Source organism: Olea europaea, chromosome 10 (genome assembly GCF_002742605.1).
Source record: "Olea europaea var. sylvestris chromosome 10, O_europaea_v1, whole genome shotgun sequence".
In the NCBI taxonomy this organism is placed as follows: Eukaryota; Viridiplantae; Streptophyta; class Magnoliopsida; order Lamiales; family Oleaceae; genus Olea; species Olea europaea.
Genome location: NC_036246.1, coordinates 20996898 through 21021131, shown reverse-complemented (window position 1 = coordinate 21021131; position 24234 = coordinate 20996898). Strand labels below are relative to the sequence as shown.

The window sequence follows — 24234 nt, the reverse complement described above, 5'->3', positions numbered from 1 at the left end:
AAGCAAAATATACAATATTGCTAGTCAAATTATCAATCAATCAAGGATTACTATGACTACCCCTAACTCAAATTCAAATTTAAAGTCCCTCCCTATCTCATATACTTATCAATTCTCTGAAATAAATACTAACTCCCCCCCCCCTTTGTCATGAATAACAAAGGAAGGCCACCAATATACTCATGAATAACACAAAGAAAAATTAGGCAACAAAATACATATGGACAAATTATGCAACGCGTGACATGAGAATAAAAATATTCTTTTAAGACAAATATTTTTCATAGATTTTTAAATATGACATCATAAACAATTATTTGCTTGCTTATACAAGCACAATTCATAGACATAAACTTTTCCCACATAACTTATTTTAAGCCTATATGAATAAATCGTACAAGCTACAAGTGTGAAAAGTATCACTAAACTCCTATAAGCAAGTCTCAAAATCTTAAATCAACGAGAAAAGATATGCAAACAAATCACTTGCGAATGAATATATTCTTTAAATTATGAAAATCAAATTCAATGCTACAAGGACCTTTAAATTAGAAGGCTCATATTTAATTTTTTTTCAATACATAACTTTTCTTTCTCTCCTATTTGTAAACACGTATATATAACTTATTATCTCCTTTTTTTATATATTTTATGTGTAGACTTATCTTCATTAAGCATACTTAAGGACCCATGTAACAAATTTTAGACCGTTGACTCCAAAGTCGGATGACTATAGGGCACCAAGTTTTAAAATACACAGTAAACTTAATTCCTCAAGTCAAAAAGTTTGTGAAGACAAGTATAAAATATATCATAATAATTTAATTTTTTTTGAAGCACAGTTTTATGGGAAATATGCAAGAGTTTAGGTCAACTAGTTAAACCACCACACAAATGATCGTCATTCCAAATCTCAATATGCACAATCAAAATCCACTCATAAAAGTTTAATATGTGCAGTGCAAAAGATACGTGCAATAGCCTATACCAAGTACTCCAAACTAATTCTAAACAAAGTTAATGAAAATTTTATTTGTTTTTCATAAACTAAATTAGTACTTGATTACAAAATAACATGTCCATAAAACAATATCAATGAAAGTGCTATGACTTCAAAAAATTTCTTTTTTTTTTTTATAATAAGGATAAAGCAAAAAATAGCTTATATACAATGAATGTAGGTGCATACATGAATATATAGATATCATGAACAATATGCATAGACCTAAACACCTAATCAATGGGGCACATGAGTGCTCTTAACATGAGAGCAACGTGAGCAATATCGCAATTCATATCATCACTTTGACTTCTGAATTCACTCTTTTTTATCCAAATCTTCTTAGAAGACATGTAATCTTAGTCATTAAGTCATCAATTTAGTTAAATAACTCACCTAATTGGTTAAGAATCTAACATGAGCAGTTAGATTTTGTTTGTTGTTCCTAATCAAAAGTTTACAACACTTAGGTCTTACATAACCTAACTTTCCACACTTATGACATGTAGCAATAAACCTATGAGCCACTCTAAGTTTCAAATTCTGGACATTAGGTGGAGGAAACCTATGTTGTATGATTTCGATAATCGAGCACTTGCATTCTTGGTCATGTTCCTACTCAACAGTTGTGACACTTAAGTCTTGTGTGTCCTAACTTACCACAATAGTGACACGAGGGGATGAACCTAGGAGCATCTAGATTTCGAGTTTTGAACCTTAGGTTGGAAATAGACTAGTACAAACTTATTTTTAAAACAGAAAGCGGTATAGAAGTTTGTTTTATTAAAGCCTAAACCTCATCTATTCCCAGTTGATTTTTGCAATTCTATTATGTTTTAAAACTTCTTAAAACCACTAGTTGATAGATTGAAGTCGGACATTTGATTTTTCAAATTCACTAATAAGAGTGTTAACCTTAATTTTTAAGGACTCTTTCTTAACCTTTAATTCATTTAATCATTTGGTATACTCCTCAAGTTCGACTAGAAGGTTCTCTATTTCTAATTCAAGCTTATTCAGCTTCTTAAAGACTAATATATTAACCTCATATAACTTAAGACTCTACAAACAGCTGGTCATAAACATCATGAATATCCATTCCATTCTCAGAAGATAATTGACTCATCTAAACAAAACTGGATCATGAATTACAATTAAGCTCTGATACTACTTGTTGAAAAATATTAAGAACCAAATGTGAAATTAAATCAATAACAAGCAATAAGTTGCTTATTCATTATCTCTAGATGATTAAGATCATTAATTCAATTAAAACCTAAATACCAATCATAAACGTGCAAAATTAAAAGCAATAAATTAAATAACATCAAGAATTGATGAGGAGGCAAGCCTTTTTAAGAATTCGCCATAGGAATCAAAAACCTCCGAGCAAACCTTTTCCAAAAAGATCCACTAGAAATGTCAAGTTACAATTAGCTCAGACACTATTAAACCTTAGCTAACTCCAACAACCCAACTTGTAAATCATTGAAGAACTGTTCGACTGTGCGACCCGTACTTTATAGTAAATTTGGGCTACTTTTCTCTCAATATGGATTACCAAGAACGAACTCGTTCTGGAGCTCTACAACTTCAATCGCCTCCTCTCTAATTTCAGAACTCAAAAGGCTTATAGGTGAAGGTAAGAGTTTTTCGTGTTTGATCTTTAGATTTTGTATTTTTTTCAATTTGATTGAATCAAGAAAAATTTAGAATTAATGTTTGATCACTGTAGGATGGTCCCTTGAATATATAAACGCTCATCAATAGCATAGAGATGGTTGGAGACAAATTATGGCTTGAGTATATATAATTGAAGTGTTTGAAATTGTTTGGGATTGTAAAGAGACTAAAAATTGCAATCTAGGATTTGGACATGTAACACAGCCACTTGAGAGCCATTAGGACGTCCATCGAGCTCTCATAATCTGTTTTGGGCATTCGAATGCCGAGATGGTGGCCAACAAGCTCTTTCTGAGCAATTGTTAGTATTTTCTTCATATATTTTTCTCCCGAATATCGAACTGAAGCTATTCAAAGTGCATGAAAAAGCTAACTCAAATGCTACAATTTTTTTAGAAGAGGCATTGTTCAAATTCAAATTTATTCTATTTCAAAAATATGTCGCAACTTGTCATCGAGAATTTGGAGCATAACTTACGCAGCACTTTGACACTCCTTTGACTTTTAATTGCATCCTATTGATCATATAATCCTCATGGACATCTTTTAGTTCTTTGACTCTTTCAATACTTAAACTACCAACCCATTGACTTTTTTACTTTAATTACAATTCCATTACTTTAATTTTGTCTAGATAATAACCAATTATAAATAGAGACCTAACAATTCCTAACTAATTTAACTTGTTAAATTTGGATCTCCACATGATTATGACCATCAGTGTAGACGTTAAAATAACACTTAGTGATACATTATTTACAACTCTATACTACTAAACCATTAAATATTTATCTTCAGTTCAATTTAAAATCACATGCAATTTGAACATCTAAGTTGATGATTTCCATCATGTGGGGAACAACTTTAAAAGGCTTGGGCTCCGAAAATCACTTTTGAAGGTTGAGAACCTATAACCAAACCAAGTGAAAGGTTAGAAATTACATCCCTCATTTACCCAAATGTAAATTGAAGGAGAAATACACTCTTTTGTCTAGTTATCCAAGATAAGGTGAGGAATATGGATTTTATGTCATTACAAATGATCCACATGTTTCATAAAAAAAATAAAAAAAAATAAAAAAAATAAAAAAATTGGTCAGCTACATGAGTTTTTTTTTTTTTTAATCACCTTTTTTTCCTATTCAATTGATATTTGTCCTAGAGGATCTTTAGCAATTACAAGTCTATGAATATTGATCCTTCACTCTACACATGGTCGGTCATGTGTCATAATTTGCATATAAACTATGATCCTTAACTATTAATCGATTTGATAGAAAATACACTGGCATAGTAAATATGATAAAAGTGTAATACAAATTAGGAAAGTCAAATTCACATACATCTCTTGCTTTAACTAGTATATATAATTTGGAAGATCAAAGATTTGGGCAGCATTTTTGTATTCATCAAGCTTGATCATGACAATGATTTCCTCCATTTTTTTGGAGTTTTAGCTTTTACGATCCCTAACTCGCCTTCTTTTTCTACTTCTTCAATCTTCTTGCCCCTAAATGTTGGAATTCCAATCTTCTTCCAAATGAAAAATCTTTTATTTTTCTCCATTAATTTTTCAACATGCCCTTCAAGGGTCGTGCAATGGCTCTGCAGCCTTAGAACGTCTTCTTTTAACCTCTTCATTTCCTTTTTTTGCAAGTTCATTTCATGCTTTGACGGGCAGTTTGCAGGGGCGTCTAGAGCAATGTTTGGACTAAGCATGCCACTGCAATATCCACTGTAATCAAGAATCCGCTTATTGAGCTTGTTTTGCTCTGAGAAGAGAACTTGAACAACAGTGCGAATGGGCAATCGCTCATTTTGAGCTGCATGAAGGGATGCCTCTGGTGAAAGTTTTGTGCTATCAATTAACTTACAGAGCATGTTTCTTTCTTGCTTTGACACCTCTGGATGTGCCTGGCAGAATAATGAAATCTTGATTAATTCCATAAATCCTTCAATTTTCATAAATTTATCTGGGTTATTGTACTGAAAGAGCCTGAATCGGAACTAATAAAACATGCTGGTTATATTAATCAGTTCTAATTTTAGAGTTAAGATCGAGAATGGTGAGGTAAATGTTGCCAATAGGTCGAGTTATAACCTTAGTTAGGTTTATTAAGAGTAAACATGGTTATTGTATGTGCATCTTTGTGATCCTTTCTGCATATATAATTGCTTAGTTGTGTCAAGTTGATATGTTATACTTTCAATTTATTTGTATGTGTAACTATATTAATTAAAGTGATCTTATTACTTTGTGTAATGTGTTTGCATACATAGTAGGTTGAAATCTGTGGCGTGCTCATTTTTCTCTAAGTGGTAAGAGAGAGCGTAGTAGTAAGAAAAAAGAGGGACAACCATTTTCTCATTTGTCTTTGTGATCCTGTATGATTTGTGAGATTATATAGGGCAGTCATATGTGGGTTATCTTCTTCCTATTTATGAGCCTCTTTTGTGAGTGTGGGAAAGTAGCAAAATCTTTCTTCTATTCTCTTTGTGAATACCACCTTCACCCTTCCTTTATGGATAAATCCTTTATGAACTTCTTAAGCTTTGGCGTTGGAATAACCTTGTGTGTATGAATCGATTAAAATTGAGCTCTAACCTTTGTGGTCACTAAAGGTGTTGATTTCGTCATAATAGAATGAGATGCATTAGAAGTGTATATGTCTATTGGTAAGGTGGAGCATAGAAGCTTAGAGGTACATTGGTGGTTTGTAACATTTAAATCACGAGCGGAGAAGTGATTAAACACCTAGAATCCTTTATCTGTAAAGATCCTGATCCGGTAAAGTGTGAGTGACACTTCTATCACTTCTGTTAGATGAAAATCCATTATCTACTTAAGTTGGAAAAAGTGAGGTGATGATAGAGGATAATAACATTAGACTTAGGATTTATGGAGATCTACTAATTAGACATGAGTTTGGCGATCATTCCAGTGTGTTCTCGAGGTGTGAGCAACACAAAAAGGGATAAGATAAGTGCGGCGAAATCTTTTCATGGGTTCATTTGTGCATTTTTTGGATATGTGTTTAACCCTTTAATTGATTAACTTGGTGTTAATCTTTTGTTCGATGTAAGCATGTTAGGAAAGATCTGTGTGTTATCATATGTTATATCTTCATCGGATGTTTATTTGCTCTTGATTAATTACTGTAATTATCTGTTCCTACTTGAGTTTTCTTTTTACCCTAGCTCTAGTAAAGACATGGAGTAGGTATGGTTTGCATTTCGAGATTGAGACACGAGATAAGGCATGTGATCCCAATTTTATTAGTTACCTTAATTATATAAGTATTAACTTTGTATTTTAATTTCTTGTTGGTTGATTAAGTATCAAGGTGGAAATTTATTGGATTTTGATAACCAATAAATCCCAAGCAACAATGTCAAAATGATGTTAGATAATTTTATATTGACAATTTAGAGATGGCTGGACCAGAAAACAACTTGGAGCCACTAGAATCAACTTAATTAAGTTAATGTTGCTCATGATTCAACAATTTTAGAGGGCACAAGTTGTGGTTATTAGTTGGATAGCGATATGTATTGGCCCATTTACCCTCAGTAAGTTGTGGTCTTTAAATGGCAAACCATTTAGTAAACTTGTGGCAACCAGGTGCGTGAAGTTGTGGTTCTAACTTCCTTTTTCTTTAAATGGCAGCCTATTTAGTAAACAAACTGAGAGAGGTGAGGTGAATGTTGCCACTCAGTTAAGTTTTAACTCGAGTGAGGTTTTTGAAAGTAAATATGGTTACTGCATGTGAATCTTTGTGATCTTATTACTTTGTGTAATGTATTTGCATGCATAGTGGGTTGAAATCTATAACGTACTCCTTTTGTTTTGTGAGTGGTGTAAGTGTAGTAGTGAGAAGAAAGAGGGCAAGTCATTTTCTCATTTATCTTTTTGAGCCTATGTGGTTTGAAAGATTATATGGGGCAGCCATATATGAGTTATCTTCTTCCTCTTTATCAGCCTTTTTTGTGAGTGTAGTAAAGTAACCAACTCTTTCTTCTATTCTCTTTGTGAGTACCACTTTCACCCTTCCCTTTATGGGATAAATCCTTTGTGAATTTTTTGAGCTTTGGTGCTAAAATAACCTTATGGTGTGTGGGTCAATTAAAATTGAATCCTAACCTTCATGGTATCAAAGGTGTTGACAGTGTGTATGTCTATTGGTAATGTGAAGTATAAAAGTCTAAGGATACATTGGTTGTTTGTATCGACGATGTAGAGTGTGATATTTTGATCACGAGTGGAGAGATGATTAAATGCCTGGAATCATTTATCTGTGAAGATCCTAATCAAGTGGAGTGTGAGATTGACACTTGTATCACTTCTGTTAAGTAGAGACACATTATCCACTTAAGTTGGGAAAAGTGAGGTAGTGATAGAGGATTACCTTTAGATATGAGTTTAGCGATCAGTCTAGTGAACAAGGTGGGCAATGAGAGGAGTTATTTGTTCTCACGATATGAGCAATACAAAACGGGATAGGATAAGTGTGGTAAGATCATTTCATGAGTTCATTTATACATTTGTTGGATATGTGTTTGACCATTTGATTTATTAACTTGGTGTTAATCTGCTGTTCTGTGTAAGCATTTTTGGAAAGATCTGTGTGTTATAATGTGTTATATCTTCATTTATAGGTTTATTTGCTCTTGATTAATTACTGTGATTATCTGTTCCTACTTAGTTTTTTTCTTTTTTTTCTTTTTTTCCCTTAGCCTAGTACATCGTGTAGGCATGGTTTGTGTTTCAGGTTTAAGATACCAGGTAAGGCCTGTAATCCCAATTTTATTAGTTATTTTAATTATGCAAGTATTAAATTTGTGTTTTGATTGCTTGCAGATTGATTAGGTGTCAAAATGGAGATTTATTCGATTTTGATATCCAATAAATCCCAATGACGATGTAAAAACAATATTAGATGATTTTAATTGAGTTAATGTTGCTAGTGACCCAACACTTTTGGAGGGCCAAAGTTGTGGTTATTTGTTGGATGGTGATATTTATTGACCCATTTATTCTTGGTAAGTTGTGGTCTTTAAATGGCAGCCCATTTAGTAAACTTGTGGCAACCAAGTGGGTAAAGTTGTGAATCGAGTCTCCTTGGTTGGTATTTGTTTGGTAAGTTTTCGTGAACTCGGAATCGAGATTTCAAAGAGTTTCCTCAATAGGAGCCAATGGTTCGATTTACATTATTCCCATTGATTCTTGATTCGGTTCTCTTCAAAATTAGACTAAAGAGGATCGTGCCACACCAAACAGTAATGGACAACGTGTATAAAATCTAATGTTTAGGGCATCTCGGTAGCTTTTTGTGTGGATAAAATATATTTATGCAACTTAACATAGCCACAGAATTATAGAAATATTGTATCCTAGCTGCTAAACTGTTCGGTGAAGAATCTAATGCTGGTGACAATACAAGAACTCCCACTCACTTTTATCCAATTTTTGAACCAGCTAAAAGAACCTTGAGATTTCTAAAATTCATTGTCTACAAATAGATTGAATAATCAATTGAGGGTTGCAAAGATTGTTCCTCAATTAGCTCCTAAACACACATTGGCATAAAGTTAAAGTTAGATGGTAACCAAAACAAAGAAATGTCGTTAGATATAACTTACTTTGAGGTAGGTATCAATGGCACGATACAGTCCATCATCCATGGTGCGAGCATGGCCTGGAAGCGTGCTAGCAAGAGTGACAAATTCGGACAATGTGACGTTGGAATCGATGGCAGCCTCTGCAAGGTAACAATCCACAAGCTTCACGACTTTAATAAGGGCAGCTCCACTTCTTACAGCTTCATCTAAATTCATGAACCCTCTAACCAGTCGAAGAACAAGCTCCACATCGAGCAGTGTCATACAAGTGTGACTAAATGATGGTATCATCAATTCTCTCAAGGAAGCCTGGTCGAGTTGCCATGAAACGCGCTTTTCAAGCTCAGCACGATAAGCAGGCTCGACGCGAACCATGCTAGCAATGCGTAGTAGCCTTAACAAAAAGTTGCAAGGAATTGATTCCTTCTCTGGAGGTAGAATTCCCACTAGAGTTTCAACAAAGAACCTTTTCTTCATCCATGAAGTGGTAACACTCTTGGGGGACTCCTTGGCGATCGCTATCAATATTTGACTGTCGGACAGTTCAGGAAGCCATTTCGAAGCGTAATGTGTTATAATTGAACCAATTAAATCAGGCCTCACCCCCTTTTCCTTGATGCTGGAGAGTCTCTTGACGAAATGATCCATATCGAGAATGCAGTCGTCGTCGAACCAGCATAATTTGGAGTCTAACACTGCTGCCTTGCAAGAAAAAGTGTTGTATTCAGGCGATGTTAGTTTCTGCATTTTGATAGACTAATTTTTGGAGTTGGAAATGAAGAACCTTTTTTATAGTAACGAATGGCTCTTTCAAGACACTGCATAACAGTAATTGGAAAAGTATGCAATTCACCTAATGTTAAGATACTGTATCCATATGTTAGGTCTCAGTGATCCCAACCGACCTATCCTAAGGTTGCTTTTTGTGTACCATATTACATTGTATTAAAAAAAATATGGAGAATAAAATAAGAATGTATAGCAGTAGGTATATGGTGGACTAGGGTAGATAATTTTTTTTTTTTTTAAAAAAAAAAAAAAAAAAAAAAAAAGGATCATTTGCACTATAACCATATAACATAAGAATCGAGCTTGTCACAGGGCTGTACAGGCCACTCACACACGCAAAGGGGTGGGTGAATTTAGTTTTTTTGAAAATAATCATCCCTGGCCCACCTACCTCGACATGTATCTAGCCTATACAGCCAGAATTATTCATAACATAAATGCGGATGGTGAAAATGTATCTAGACCCATGAGATAAATAATATAAATGGCTTTCTTTTGAATGAAAAAAACTAAAAAATAATATCCACCTTGATCCACAATTATACCATTATTATTCATTTTAATTTTATACTAAGGGTGTGTTTGATTAAAACTATGAAACTAGTAGTAAAGAAAAATAAATTCTAAACAATTGATTTTCATAAATATATTTGCATTAAAATTATCAATCAAGCTTAAAAAATGTTGTACTTTTTCATAAAATTGAGTTTATGGAAAGTGTAAATTGCTTCAAAAAATAAAAATACATCCCGATAAAAAAAAATGTTTTCCTTGTTTTTCAAAAAAACATGATCACAGGCCTAGTTCTGCCCAAGGCCACCTAGGCAACCTTGGATCTCAAGATATGAGACGGCCTCAAAAACATTTTGAAAGCACAAAAAGAGTATTATTTGTGAAATTTATTATATCAAATAGCGCAAAGAAAGCATAAGGTCGTCTCCCTACCCAATAATGTCTTTAATTTCTATTCTAATTGCTGCTTTTGAATTTTTTTATTTCTAAATATAATACATTTCGGAAAATAAATTATACTCACTGCCCTCATACTTCACTGGTTTCCAAAAACCATCTATATTTTATTTCTTGAACACAAAATTTGTTTCTCAAACGAATCAAATGGTGAGTGAGTACCATATAGTGGTCCAAATCACAAGAAAACCGTTTGATTTCTTCATGTTTGATTCTAATACGCTTGTAAAAAATTATGTGTAGGGGCATGATAATTTATCGTTTAGGGTCTAAAAATTTTTAGGGTCGGCCCTGCATGGTTGCATTACCAACTTTTGAAAAAATATTTTCCATAAAGAAAATTAAACTTGGGTGGGAAAAAAAACATTTTCTATGAAAAATAAAGTCAATCGAACACACCTTAAATTCTTATACATAATACGTAGACCAAAAGCAATTGGTTGTTTTTTGAGGGTGTGATAGGCGTCTTCTTCATTATTGTGAAAATATGCGGTGGGAAAGTGGGCAATCATTATAAATCCATGTGTAGCCTTTGCTTGTTATCTAAAAAAAAAAAAAATGTTGAACCCCAATCTTAAGGGTCCCTCATGGCCCTGTCCCTGAAGTATCATGAGAGAGGTTAATCGCAGGATGTCCCCATCCTTTGCTTGTTTTCTAATTTTATTTTGGGGAGCAAAAAGACAACTTTTCAACCATTGGCGCTATAAGTTGGGAACATGGTTGATGCAAGGATAAGGACAAGATTGCGAAGAGAGTTAGGTGCGTGATGAGAAATCCAATTTAAGTCTCTATCAAACATTTGTGGTGTTATGATGAGTTTTGTTCTTCACTGATAAAGAATGAGCCATCATAAGTTCGGGTAATAACCGAAATGGTCACTGAACCTTACAAAAGGTTTCAACGGAATCATTGAACTTCAAAATTCACCCAATTCATCACTAAACTTTGCAAATTTTAATCCCGTTCGCCACTATAGTCCCGTGCCGTCAAAAACTTGATGGATTACTGACGTAGCTGTGCACATGGCTTGTTGTATCATATTGTGGCTGCCAAATCAAACAAGTGCTACTTAGGTGGATTATTTTAAATTGTTAAAACAAGTTTAAAAAAAAAACAAAAAAAAAAATCAATTTAAACCCAAGCCCAAGCCCAACTCTATTAACCCACAAAACCCTATCCCTTTCCCGTCCATCCAACAACTATATCCCCAAATCGCCTCCAAGAACCTTAAGTACAACCGATCAATCTGGAACTACAGCAACCCAAGCATTGATTGTAGCCGAACGAAGATTGAACTTAGCTCCAGCAACAAGAAATCGACCACGGCCGACACCGAGCAGCATCCAACTGGTAAGAAGCAACAATCATCCAGTGTTTGCGCGTTATTGACGTTATGTGCACATTTTTTTAACTCGGCTCCTTTAATGTCTTCCCTTCAAATCCCCATTATTCTGAACTTCTCTATCATGGTTTGTCAACTGAATTTTTCGTGTTCGAAGTTTCATTCATGGAATGATAAGATTTATATAGGGTCATTTCTTATTTGCATTCTCATATATGTTAAATGGTATGTTTAAGAGTATATAGGTTTATTTTTTATTTTCGAAACCTGCTGAATTCTGACTGGATTCAGTTTACGATAAAAACAGAATTCAGTATACTAATTTATTTTTTTGGGTACGCTTGCAGACATTCAGGTAGATGATGATCCAGACTTCAACGATTCTAACCATGATGTATATGATGATGATGACATATTGTTTGATTGTAACGTGATCGAAGGCATCAAAATGGGATTGCATATCGAGCCACAGGATGAAGATGCCCTGAAATCAGATAGATCGTCAGATGCATCTTCTGAAGAAATAAAATTAGGTAGTGGTTTGGACTCGGATGAGAACATAAGTACACATGACTTTCCTGAATTTTTTCCTCAAAATGAGAAGTGGAATCCACACCTCGAGATAGGGTTATTGTTTGGTGTATTCGAGGAGTTGAAAAATGTTGTTAGAAATTACGTAGTCTTCAATTAGGTTGAACCAATTTTCTAGTGAAATGATAAGAATGGAGTCCATTGTGTATGTAATGATGGTTGTCCATGGAAGTTATGGGCATCTAAGCTTCAAGGTCAGGACACAGACCGGATAAAAATATACGACCCTAAACATACTTGCATAAAGATACGTATGAATAAGTATGTAACATATAAGCAGCTTGTTGATTATTACATGGAGGACTTTAGAGTCGATCCTAAATGGAAGACAAAACATTTTAGAACTAGAGTGCATATTACAAAGACAGCTGCTTGGAATACTAGGAAATACACAAAAGTCTTAATAGAAAGGAAGGATGCAGAACAATTTGCGAAGTTAGGTTGTTGTGTTGAGGAATTGTTAGGTTGTTGTGTTGAGGAATTGAGAAGAACAAATCCTGGTTCTACTGTCATCATTTCTTATGCAAAACATGTGTTCAAGGGTATATTTATGTTTGTATAAATGCAAGCAAAGGGTTTTCTATAGGGTTGTAGGTGTTTTGTTAATGTGGATGGATATTTTCTGAAAGGAAAATGCAATGGGCAACTTCTAGCAGCAATAGGGGTAGATGGGAATGATTGCATATATCCAATTGCATATGCAATTGTTGAGAGAAAGAGCACTAGTTCTTGGCAATGGTTTTTGACATTGTTGTTTGAAGACTTAGCTATGGAGAATTGGTTATCCGATACCCAGGGGTGTTAATAAGTCGAGTCGGGCCGAACTGGCTCGCAAGCCGAAATTTTCGGCTCGGACATTTTGAACGAGGGCTTTTTTTGGCCTGAACCGAGCCGAGCAAAAGTTAGACCAAAAAATTAAGGCTCGACCAGAGCCAAACCAGCTCGCTTTTTTGGAAATTTTTTTCTTCTGCCAAACAAGCAGCTCGGATGCTGCCAGTTAAGTTAGTTTAATTGCCAAACACGCAGCAAATTGACAACCCTCTTTTTTTTTAAACTGCCCGAATCGAGCCGACTCCCCAAAATGGGGATCGGCTCGAGCCTTGGCTCGGTGCCTCTGAGCCTCGATTCGGGCTGGTTCGGGCTTTTTCCAGGCCAATCTATGGGAGGCCAGAGCCGACAAGCCCAATTGTCATCCCTACCGATACCTTCATGAGCGACAGACAAAATAGACTAACCAATGTTGTGCAGGATTTGTTTACGAAAGTAAAACATAGGTTTTGTGTTCGGCATATGTTTCAGAATTTCTTTTGTAGTGACTTCAAGGGTAAACATTTGAAGGATTGTGTGTAGCGACAACAAAGTCAAGCCATTTGGGATCCTTCGAGTATTGGATGGTGCAGATTGAAAACGCTAACGAGAATGCATATGGATGGTTTATTAAAAATTCACCAATTGCATGGACTAGATCTCACTTCTCAGATTAGTCGAAGTGTGAAATGTTTCTTAACAACCTATGTGAGTGCTTCAACAATTTTATTCTAGGTTTTTTGAAATTGCTTTTCCATTCCATATGTTGTTGCACACGGAACCATTTGGGAGAATGACTTGAAATGAGCCTAGAACTCCTTCTTTGCCTTATTTCTCAACGCTCGCTCATACTATTTAACGAACTGTTTCAACGAAGTTTTCGAGTGTACATACCCATTGAAAAATGCGTTCATGCCCTCACTCCGCTATGTTGTTGACATCCTAGCCCAAAAACTTGTTTTTAAGAAACAAGGGACCCAACAACCTCTGTTCTCATACAATCCCGACAACTATTCATTATCATGCAACTTAAATATTTCGATCATCGATCCCCAACCATGTTCAAAATTTTCAACTGTCTGAGAATCATACACCAAACCATGTATTGTTGAGAATATTGAACCCTTATCGTTGTGATACCCAATTTTTTTTGGGCAACATCTTCAAAATGTGTCATAAGCATCATCTATACTTTGTATTTGGGAAAACTATCTGAATGGCATTTTGCATTGTCCTGCCTTGATCAGTAATTATTCCATGTGGAGTTTGACCATGCATACACTTAAGCCATGTCTTAAAAAGTCACACAAATGTATCCGTGTTCTCATTACAGACCAAACTACAATTGAACAGTGCTGATTGTCCATGCTGATTGACGCCAACAAAAGGCGCAAAAGGCATGTCATATCTTTTAGTCAAGTAAGTGGTATCAAACGTCACGACATCCCCAAACTCCTTATATGATTCCCTACATCGATTATTTGCCCAAAATACATTCTTTAAACGCGAATCGTCATCCAAATCTATACAAAAGTAAAATCCTACGAACCTTGCCTGCATATCTGAAAAATTGGACTGTATTGCTGGCGCATCTCCCTCTCCAAAGCTTAATCGCCTAACTTGTTCAATATAATTTCGACAATCCTTTTCAATGCATATCATATTTTCATATCCACCGGCTTCCACAACTGCTGAATTGAAACTTTTGTGCAATGGAATTTCAGTCGTGTCATTCACTTCAAACTTTTGTTTCACAACCGTGCTTAGTTCTTGATTGCATCAATCCAATCTTGACTTCGTTAGATTTGTTTTGTGATTGTGGTCGAGGTGTACCGTATTAATTCTCCAGTAACCATGATTATCTGCAGACGCAGAGATCCTGGCTTTACAACCTGTCTGAATTGTAGGCTGTGGCTTCAAAGAATTCATTTTTCTCATTGGAAAACCTACGTTGTAAGCATATAATTTGTAAAAATCGAAGACTTCATTTTCGTCCTTGAATCTCGTACCAACCTCCGGCACAATCACTTCATCTCCTCTCAACGTTTCCTCTTCAACTACATTCATATTGTGCTCCATGTTGACATTTTCGGAGTCCACTCAAGAATTACTTTCCCCTTCCTCCATCATCGATTATCCTACGATAAAATTAGTGGACATTTTCAGTAAAACATGACTTCCAATTTCCACCAACAACGAACTGCAAGAAAAAGAGGAAAAAGATTAGATTTCGAATTAACTAACATCTAACAGTTAATTTTGGACCTAAAAAACCTTGAAACAAAGAAAAAATAAGGGGTGTCTTGTTTAGCTCAAAGCATTCTGGAGGGAGATACATGAGATTATGGCAGAAGCTACGATCAATGGAAGAATATGTAGAAAAGCAAAGGCATTCCAATACAAAAGTCCAGAATCTAACATAATTACTGTGTGAATGAGACTAAATAAAAGACGCCTTGATTCGCTTCTTGATTCAAAGGAGGCACATACAGACGCTCATATCAATCAGAAACTGTGCGAATCTGATTGATATTTTCTTATTCAGTATCTTGATTTAAAAGAGGCAAGACATCACCATATAAGTCGAGATTCTTCGAAGGCAAGTAGAGTTTCCGGAAAAAATGGGTTGTTTCACATTGTCCGATAGAGTTCTCGGAAAAAATCAAGCTCAGATGAGACGAAATCGCAGAGTTGTTTCTTCCAATAGAAATTCAATAGCAGGCCCCTTGAAAAAATGGTATGGTATATTGCTATGATAATGCTCTATAGAGTTTTTTTTTTCCTTCCACTATAATTTGGGTAAAGGTGAATTGATGATAGAAGGCCCCTTTTTCTTCCAAGAGAAATTTCCCGCCTAAAATGAAGTGGGGTTGGTGGAACAAGAACTTTATTTTTCATTTGAGCCGTGCTACATGACCACATCGGTTGACACAAAGGTTGACATATCACACACACATGAGAGCTAGACATTATTTTATTCGCACGGGACTCACACCTCGGCTATGAGAGATGTGTCAACCTTTGTGTCAAACAATGTGGTTGAGTAACATTTTTCTTTTCATTTTGCATCTGAGCCATCCAACCTAACTGCTTCAGAGTCGTACACATCGTGTTGTAACCCATAATTATAACCCAAAGTTGTACAATGAGCATTTTCCTCATGTAAAAGTATGGACAAAAATATTTATGTAAAAATATTGGTACAGAATTATGGTATATCGTTGGTAAGAAATGAGAGGGACAATGCACTCCTAGTTATGAGGGACAATGCACTCCTAGTCTATATCTTTGTTTGGTGAGGATTAAAATTATAATTTTAGTAAATTTTGATAAAAGTTTTTGAAATATGTTGTTCAAAAGTCGTAGAAGCCATAAAATATATGGTTTATATTAATTATTTAACTTTGATTTAAATTAAAATTCGATTTAAATCAATACCAAACAGGGGCTAAGTGGGCTACAGGAGAGCAATTAGTACTTGATCAAGCATAGGCAATTCGGTTTCAAAATTCACGTATCATCACAGCACGAACTTGTCGTTTAAAATGAAATGCCCATTTTGATATTGCAGAAGTAAACAAATGTAAGATTATTTGCTTGCTGGAATATGGCTTTAACGTCGATATTGACTTCCAAAAATGATTAATCGAGTAGTCATTTTTTGCCCACGTGAAACACCCTAATGTGTAACTTTAATTTATTAATGATGGGACAACTTATTTATTTAAATTATTTTCCATGAATCTTCAAGTGAGTCAGATTTTATTTTTTTTTCCATCAAATTTCTAATATTTGAATAATTTTTCATAATTGGATTACTGAAACTCGATTCATGACTCTTTTTTCATTCTTTTTTTACATAAATCAGCAAAATTTAGAACTAATTCTATTGTTAGCCAATATTTATGTAGTGTATTGTTACCCTGCTAGTGCCTACATTCTTAACTGCCACAAAATGAACTAGAATAAGAATGTTTATGTCCATTAGAAAATATGGGACCCTATTAAGAGATTGTCAATCTAGCTTTACTTGAAAATTGTCGCTACCTATTTCAACAACTGAACATTAAGCCTCCGTTTGGCCCTCATTTTTTTGAAATGAAAATTGATAGAATAGTATTTTTTTGAAAAATAATGAAAAATTTTCGATTCACATACAATATCATTTTATGGAAGATTGTGTTCAGGGACGAAATTTGGGAGACTAGGTTGGGCTGTAGTCCCCTCGCTCTGGCCCAAGAAGTTTTTTTAAAGTTTTTTTTTTTTAAATAAAAATCAGTTTTTTACGTATAATTTTTTTTTTCACGTATTAATTCAATCTTGAATTCAAATTTGGATCCATCCCCGATTGTGTGATTGAAAATAGAAGAAAGAAAAATAAAATGTAATTTGATAGGGGGCCAAACGGGGACAAAGAATCATGAGTATATTAAGCTCCCATTTGCCCCCATTAATTTTTATTCCATTATTTATTTTTCTCTCTTCTATTTTTAAACACACAATATTCCATAAAATAATATTACATGTAAATCGAGTTTTTCTTTCTTTTTCAACCATTTATTTTTCATTAAAAAAAAAAAACCTACTTCCCCTATTAATTTTATCACAAAATGGGAGTCAAACGGGGCTAAGAGAGAAATATGGTTGCGTAGATTACAAGAAGAAAATATGTTGATATTGGAAACTCCACCTATCAACATTATTACATTACTTCAAGCTAAAGAATAGGGTGGCCGTTAAGGCCATTAGTAGATTTTGTATGTATTCTATTTTTTCTTCCTGTGTCCCCAAAAATTAAATAAATAAAAATAAAAAAATCCCACATTTATAAAAATTAAATTGCTAGAGATGGGACAGTTTCAACAAATTATTAGAGATTGGACAATTTATTTATCTAAGTTATTTTTTACACCCATCTTACATGCATGTCATATTCATTTCAATCGAACTGAGCGTACATGTTTAGCTCTTACAGACCCTTTACAGGGGTCTCATATGGATGGAGTCGGTTCTTTTTTTCTTTTTTCATTCTTTTATTTTTTTTATTTTTTTGCCATTTTATATTGTATCCGGCCCCGCATGAGGGCCGACCCATGTGATGGGTCTGTAATTCCCCTGTGAATTTTTTTCCTGGGATTTGTTATATTCATTTTTCTTTCTTGAAATGACTAATACTTGCACACTTCTTTCATAATTGGGCAGTACAATGCCGTGTTAACTTCTTGTATTTAATAAAACCTTCAAGTGAAGGAAAAGATAATGTAATCTCGTTGTTTCTTTATTTCATCCAATTTATACAAAAAGATTCACACAATTTAGACCTTTGGACACAATTACCATGGATATTCTTGTGTTGTGACAAGGAACAATTTCCCTATCTCTGTCCAATCAAATCTATTTTATAAATTTAAACAAGATGTCTCTAGCAACGCTCGAACATTTCATTATAAGTTCAAATTTTACTCAAAACTAAGATTTCATTGTCCTAGATTGTCTTCACAAACGTTATTAATCATATTAAACTAATTTAAACTCAAATATAAAAGCTTTTCACCATCTTCAATTACTTTACGATGGGTAGACGTTTTTGTTGATGACAAAAAATGATATTGCACTTTTTAATCCACTTAAAGATATTAACTCTCTCATTCACCATTCGTCCCTTTGTATAGGTTGATGAACTCAAGCTTGTCGTCCTGATCATATGAAACTACAATGTTCCGACTTCAGGCTATATGTCATCGTCCTTTTGATGGAATCTAATTTTTCGTGCTATAGATTTTTTGTCGATAGCTTTCGTGTTCCTCCACGATGGAAAATAATTGCAATTGTGGTCTTAAATTTTTTTATCTTTCAATGATGAAATTGAGCAAATTAATTCTCATTCACATCATTGGCAATATAGATTTCTAAACAAAACATAAAAGTCTATTTAAAATATCAGGTCAATTTTATATTTTTTTTTCCATGAAGAACCGTACAAGTAAATGATGCTTTGCATTATCTTAAATCATATCAATTTACCTCCATGGAGATAGAACGATGTTTCAGACCAACAAAAAAGAAAGGAATGGATCAAGAATTGGGAAAACTCCCATTTATCTCCAAAAGCAGAGCTGTGAATTTCCTTCTACTTTATCGAGTAGAAAACAATGTTTCTATAAAAAAACAAAAAGTAGTGTGTGATTCAAAATTTTACTCTCCACTTTGTACACATGGCTATACAATTAAATCACGTCAATGGTGCCACCGGGGCACTTCTCCCCTGGCAAAGGAAGGGTTCTCTTAAGGCTGGCAGTTCAGAGGTCGTGAGTTCGATTCATGGGACTCTTAGAAGACAAGACATATACTGGAAGGTAGGAATGTCTTGGAAGGCAAGGCGCAACGTAAGTTGGCTTACTAGGCACTTTGACAATTCAGTTGAAGAAGTGCTCGGACTCTAGTCAGTAGGAGGCACATTCCACCGTTTAATTGGTCTGTGTGAAGAGAGGTCGGATCACAGACCTAAAGAATAATTGTCGAAGGCGGACACCTTGATATAAAAAATAAAAAAAAATAAAAAATAAAAAACTTCAATGGCTATTGACTTCTTGAGTAGTTGTGCCAATAATGACTACAGTTATTTTTTCACGATAATAATAACTCTAAACTGTTGTAATAATGGCCACTCGTAAATAAAAACAAATATTAAATCCTATATAATACCATTAAGCGAAACGACGTTAAATATTAAAAGCACTCAGTATGAGAAAACGCAATATAACTTTGAAAGCATATACTTGTAACCAACTGTTATATCTTTGCCAAAAAAGGGACTGCTTGGAAGAAAGAAGAAAGAAGAAAGAAGAAAGAAGAAAGTAAATTAGTACCATTTTCGCGAAATAAAACAAATAAAATTCGCATATTACGCCTGTAGAAGACTCGAAATGATGGCTTAAGTCGATTATAAGCCTACTGGTTCCACTTATTATTACAAATTAAACAAAATCTTACAACAAAAATAATCCAAGAATTCATAATAGTAAATCCTATCTATTACCAAACCATCTGACAAATTCTTCTATCCTTCCTTACCCTCCTGTTTTGCAGGTCATGGGATAATATTATTACACATTTCGAGGAGACGAGGGTTCAGATGATGTTTTCGCGGAATCACCTTCAGTAGCAAGAGAACCATTGCCTCCATTTTCAGTTTGAGAAACAACCGGGATCTTGACAGCTGCTCTTTCCATTTCCTTCTCGAGTTCTTCTTCTTGGCGCAGTGCAGTGAACTGGCCATCTAAAGACCTGGCCGCTGCTAACCATATAAGAACAATCACGAGAAGTACACCTCCTAGATAGGGAGTTGAATTCGCAAGTGACCCGAAGGATAATATCATGAACTGTTGAATCAAAGCACCTCCCGACTTCCCCAAAGGATTGCAGACGACGTCAATTGCTGCCTTCCCTTTAACCTGATCCAACCATTCAAAAAATTAGAAGTGCTCATGGTGGTTTATACACATCCTAGCTTCTTTAAATCCAAAACTTGAAATTTCATTATCTAAAAGCTTAAACCCTTAGAAAGATGATACAATTATTTAAATTAGGTCTTCAAAATGCCCCTACACGTGTAAGCCGAATTTAATTTTTCATCAAATGCTTGACATATGCATAATAAATGGTCACAGTGTAACTTGGACTTAGATCTCCCAGCTGGCTCTGATATCATAATATCACTGTTTCTAAAAAATGTAAAGCATGGCGAGACGTTGAGGCCAAACTTTACAATAGGCGAGCCCAGGCAGCAAAGCAAAAAATTAAAAATAAAAAATAAATTAAAAGAGCAAGCGAGGCGATTAGCGCACGTTTGGAGCCTAAGCGTCTCTTTTTAGAACACTGCAAACTTTGACAGCATAGTACTAATTTTAAATAACAAATACGTTACAAAACTATTGATGACAATATATTAAGATGAAGTGAAGCATAAATACTAGGCAAGGAAAGTATCAAACCTTGGTGTCCTCATCCAAGGGAATGTAAGCCATTTCCTTGCATGGATCAAACAAGCTGTACTTCGCACTCTTACTAAAAATGTTCTGCATTGCTCCCACATACACAGCAGCCAAAAGAGGAGTCATCCCAAACTTGGCAAGAGCAGGAGCAAAAGGGTCGCCGAACAAAATCAGGGAGAAGAAACCAACTCCTGTGAGAAGCAAGACCGTGGGTGTAATCTTTGCGGCCACTCCCCAACCATATTTGTCGAATATCCATTGGCTCAATATCATCATCGTAAAAGTTGCTATTCCGGTAGCAGTCGAGAAGTCGCCCATGAAGGATGAGTATTCATTTGGCGTTGGAAACTACATAATTTAGAGACCACAAGAATTAGAGACGATATGTAACAAACAGAAGTCAAAAAAAGTTCATATTCGAAGCAAAGGCCTAGTTTAATTTCACCTGAGCCTTAAGCTTTGATTTCCATGTAACTTCAACTAGATTGATGCTAATACCATATGCTACCACCAATGCGGCAAGATCCCTAATGTATCTTGAAGACAATAAAAACTTTAAGCTCTCCATTGTTCCCATCCTCACCTTTTCCTGCCAAAAGATAAATGATAACAGTTAAAAATACAGTTGACGAACATCAGCAAACTTCATTTCCTATTAGTAGACTATTAAACAAATTCAAAATACTTGGCATTACTTCAACTTTTTCCAAATGCAGCAGCACAAATATATCAGTATGTATAAACTTCAAATTGTCGACAAAACAAGTCTCAGGTGAATTTCAGACACTTCAGTTTTGTAAATGCAATTCTGTTGTGGCTATTAAATAAGTGTAAAGCTAGCTAGAACCAATGTCTCCAAACTTCTTCATTTGGAAAACAAAATTCATTAGATAAGAGATAAAACATTTGAATATAACAAATAAAGCAAAAGCATCAATGTGGTTGATTACCTTCTTCTTCTTACTACGTGTGGGAAGAGGAACATTATGATTCACCCACCAATAAAGAGAACAGATAGCTAGACCCATCACCACCACAATACTCATCATTCCCTTCAGGGAGATAGCCCAACCATCAACACCAGGACCTAGATTTTGTCGCAATTGAGAGAAGTATTTAACAGTACGGCCAGAGAAAATAAGAGCGACGTTTGCTCCAAGTCCAAAAAGGGGATAGAATCTTTTGGCTTCCTCAACAGTAGTTATCTGCAACATAATACATAGAAAAGTTGCCGATGTTTCTCCAAATCACTTTGTAATTCCACATAAATGTGGTTAGCAGGCAAAGGCACAATAGACTTCCCAAAATGAGAATTTTTCTATCTTCATTTTCTCTTATCACGGAGCACAACAATAAAAAGAACGACTTTGATCGCAGAATAATAACATCACACAACTAGTTTAATATATAAATGGGCCACCATTAAGAATATAGAGTAGTAAAAGCTTTTTTGACAACAACTAGAATCCACACATTAGGCTATACCAAGTAGACAACATCAAAAAAAATGGAAAATATATTTTTTAAGAAACAAAACTTTTGCTAATTCAATTGAAACAAAAATTCTTGTTTCCTGATTCCAATTCAGTTCAAAAGTACAACATCGATTTGTATAAGTTGGGAATCACTGGAATATGGAACACAAGATAAACAAGAGAATATATAAATATAAACAGATGCTGATACTTCAACAAGAATGTGTACTAATCTCGGACCAGTTCTATTTATCTATTTGAACTTTGAATTACTTACAAAAGGCAATCAACAAGACAGATGATTGAAAACATATATATGCATAGATGTAATATGGGGTGAGTCAATTACCTGATTAGCAAATCCCCAAAACAGCACAGAGATCACCACACTTCCCCAAAGTTCAGCCATGACATAGAACAAACAGAAACTCCAGATCCTCATAATTGCAAGTGGCCCAAGAAACCTTGGACCCAAAATATTCAGAAGCTTATCAGCAAGAGCTGTGGGGTGGACATAGTGACTTAGAGGATACAACACAAACCCAAATGCACCAAAGAAGGCTATAAATGGCAAAATAACTGTAAAGAAAAGAGCCTCTTTTGACAGCACGTTTGCCAATTTTGTATACAAAAGCATGAACCCAACAGCCATAGGCAAGTTCACCCATGTTTTCAAGAAAGGTATAATTTCAGCACTAGACCCTTCAGCTGTTACCACCAACACATCCTTAGTGTCCCTAAGAATTGTATAATTGAACAGAATACAAAAAAACATCATCCCAAGTGGTATAATTTTCTTAAGGGTCACAAGCTCCATGCCCATAAACTTTGGCGACTCTTTCTCTCCATACACAGGTTGCCCATCACCTGATGCTGCAGCTGCCTCGGCCCTGCAGATAGGGAAAGTCCTGTTCTTTTGCCCAACCAATTGGGGTTTTGTCACAAATCCTTGAAATTTTGAAGACCCATCAAGAGATAAAGAGGACACATTAAAAGATTTCGGTTTTAACAACAAGGAATGCAAAGGATTGAATCTATGCCTCAACCCCTGTGATGGTGGTGGATGAAAAGCTCTGGTTCTGGGGTTTGAGGGTAAAGAAAGAAGCCCTTTTGTCTGTAAAACTGCGTGCATTTTTCTCTATGCACAGAAGTTCCTCAAGAAACTCAATGATACAATTTTTATGAACTGAAAATAAGAGGAGATAAGGCTGGGAGATGAAGAAGATGGTTCTGTTACTCCCACGAGGGCTGACGCCGATAAAGATATACAAATATCTTATATATCACTGGGAATTGAACCCTGAATTGGGATTCTTGAGTACACATAAATAAGGAAAAATAATATAAAAAAATCCTGGGAAACAAAATACAGTGAGGAAAAAATTTTGTTTTCAGAAAATAAAAAATTGATATTTTTATTTTAAACTGTGCATTTTTCTTTTCCTTTTATTAGTAAATAATTAGACAATTATTTTTGACCGCTAATTGCAAGGAAATTTGTGAAGAGGAAAGTAGGAAGAAAAGAATAGCAATCAATCAAGTCCGGATCTTGGAAGTATCCAACTAAAAGTGCAAGCGAATCATGTGAGGAAAGTGCTTTTCATACCAACGTTAGACGTGTATTGGAAAGCTATATAAATACCTCGTTGGGATTTTTTATTTTTTATTTTTATTTTAGTAATGTTATTTAGGGCTTGTTTGAGTCACATTATTTCAAAAAAATATATTTTTAAACAGTGATTTGATATTATTTCAATCATATATTTTTCAATAAAATAATATTACACACAAATCAAAAAAATTTCCTTATTTTTTAAACACACATTTCTCATCAATGCACTATTCAAAAATGCATAATTTTAAAATAATGTGGCTCAAATACCCCCTTAATGATATTAAATATTAGTCAATCATGCGTCACATCCAAACTTAAATTCAGATGGAACACGTGTCAATATATGATTG

At 34.7% G+C, this 24234-nt stretch overlaps 4 protein-coding genes across 4 annotated transcripts; 1 reads left to right on the top strand and 3 right to left on the bottom strand.

Moving 5' to 3' along the window:
* Window positions 1-4007: 4007 nt before the first annotated feature.
* On the bottom strand, window positions 4008-9222 carry LOC111402673 (coleoptile phototropism protein 1-like). The gene is made up of 2 exons (XM_023031038.1): window positions 8324-9222; window positions 4008-4597 (listed from the first exon to the last, which is right to left on the bottom strand). Exons 1-2 carry the CDS (start codon window positions 9047-9049, stop codon window positions 4103-4105), a joined length of 1221 nt encoding a protein of 406 aa, XP_022886806.1. The 5' UTR covers window positions 9050-9222; the 3' UTR covers window positions 4008-4102.
* On the top strand, window positions 9104-12191 carry LOC111400398. Its single transcript, XM_023027815.1, has 4 exons — window positions 9104-9186; window positions 9890-9974; window positions 11203-11410; window positions 11750-12191. The coding sequence occupies exons 1-4, from the start codon at window positions 9104-9106 to the stop codon at window positions 12091-12093; spliced, it is 720 nt and encodes a 239-aa protein (XP_022883583.1). The 3' UTR covers window positions 12094-12191.
* Window positions 12192-14102: 1911 nt separating this feature from the next.
* LOC111400397 (protein FAR1-RELATED SEQUENCE 5-like) lies at window positions 14103-14879 on the bottom strand. The gene is made up of 2 exons (XM_023027813.1): window positions 14634-14879; window positions 14103-14543 (listed from the first exon to the last, which is right to left on the bottom strand). The coding sequence occupies exons 1-2, from the start codon at window positions 14877-14879 to the stop codon at window positions 14103-14105; spliced, it is 687 nt and encodes a 228-aa protein (XP_022883581.1).
* Window positions 14880-19682: 4803 nt separating this feature from the next.
* Window positions 19683-23580, bottom strand: LOC111401471 (plastidic ATP/ADP-transporter-like). Its single transcript, XM_023029210.1, has 5 exons — window positions 22619-23580; window positions 21745-21999; window positions 21240-21383; window positions 20795-21142; window positions 19683-20254 (listed from the first exon to the last, which is right to left on the bottom strand). The coding sequence occupies exons 1-5, from the start codon at window positions 23399-23401 to the stop codon at window positions 19907-19909; spliced, it is 1878 nt and encodes a 625-aa protein (XP_022884978.1). The 5' UTR covers window positions 23402-23580; the 3' UTR covers window positions 19683-19906.
* Window positions 23581-24234: the final 654 nt, after the last annotated feature.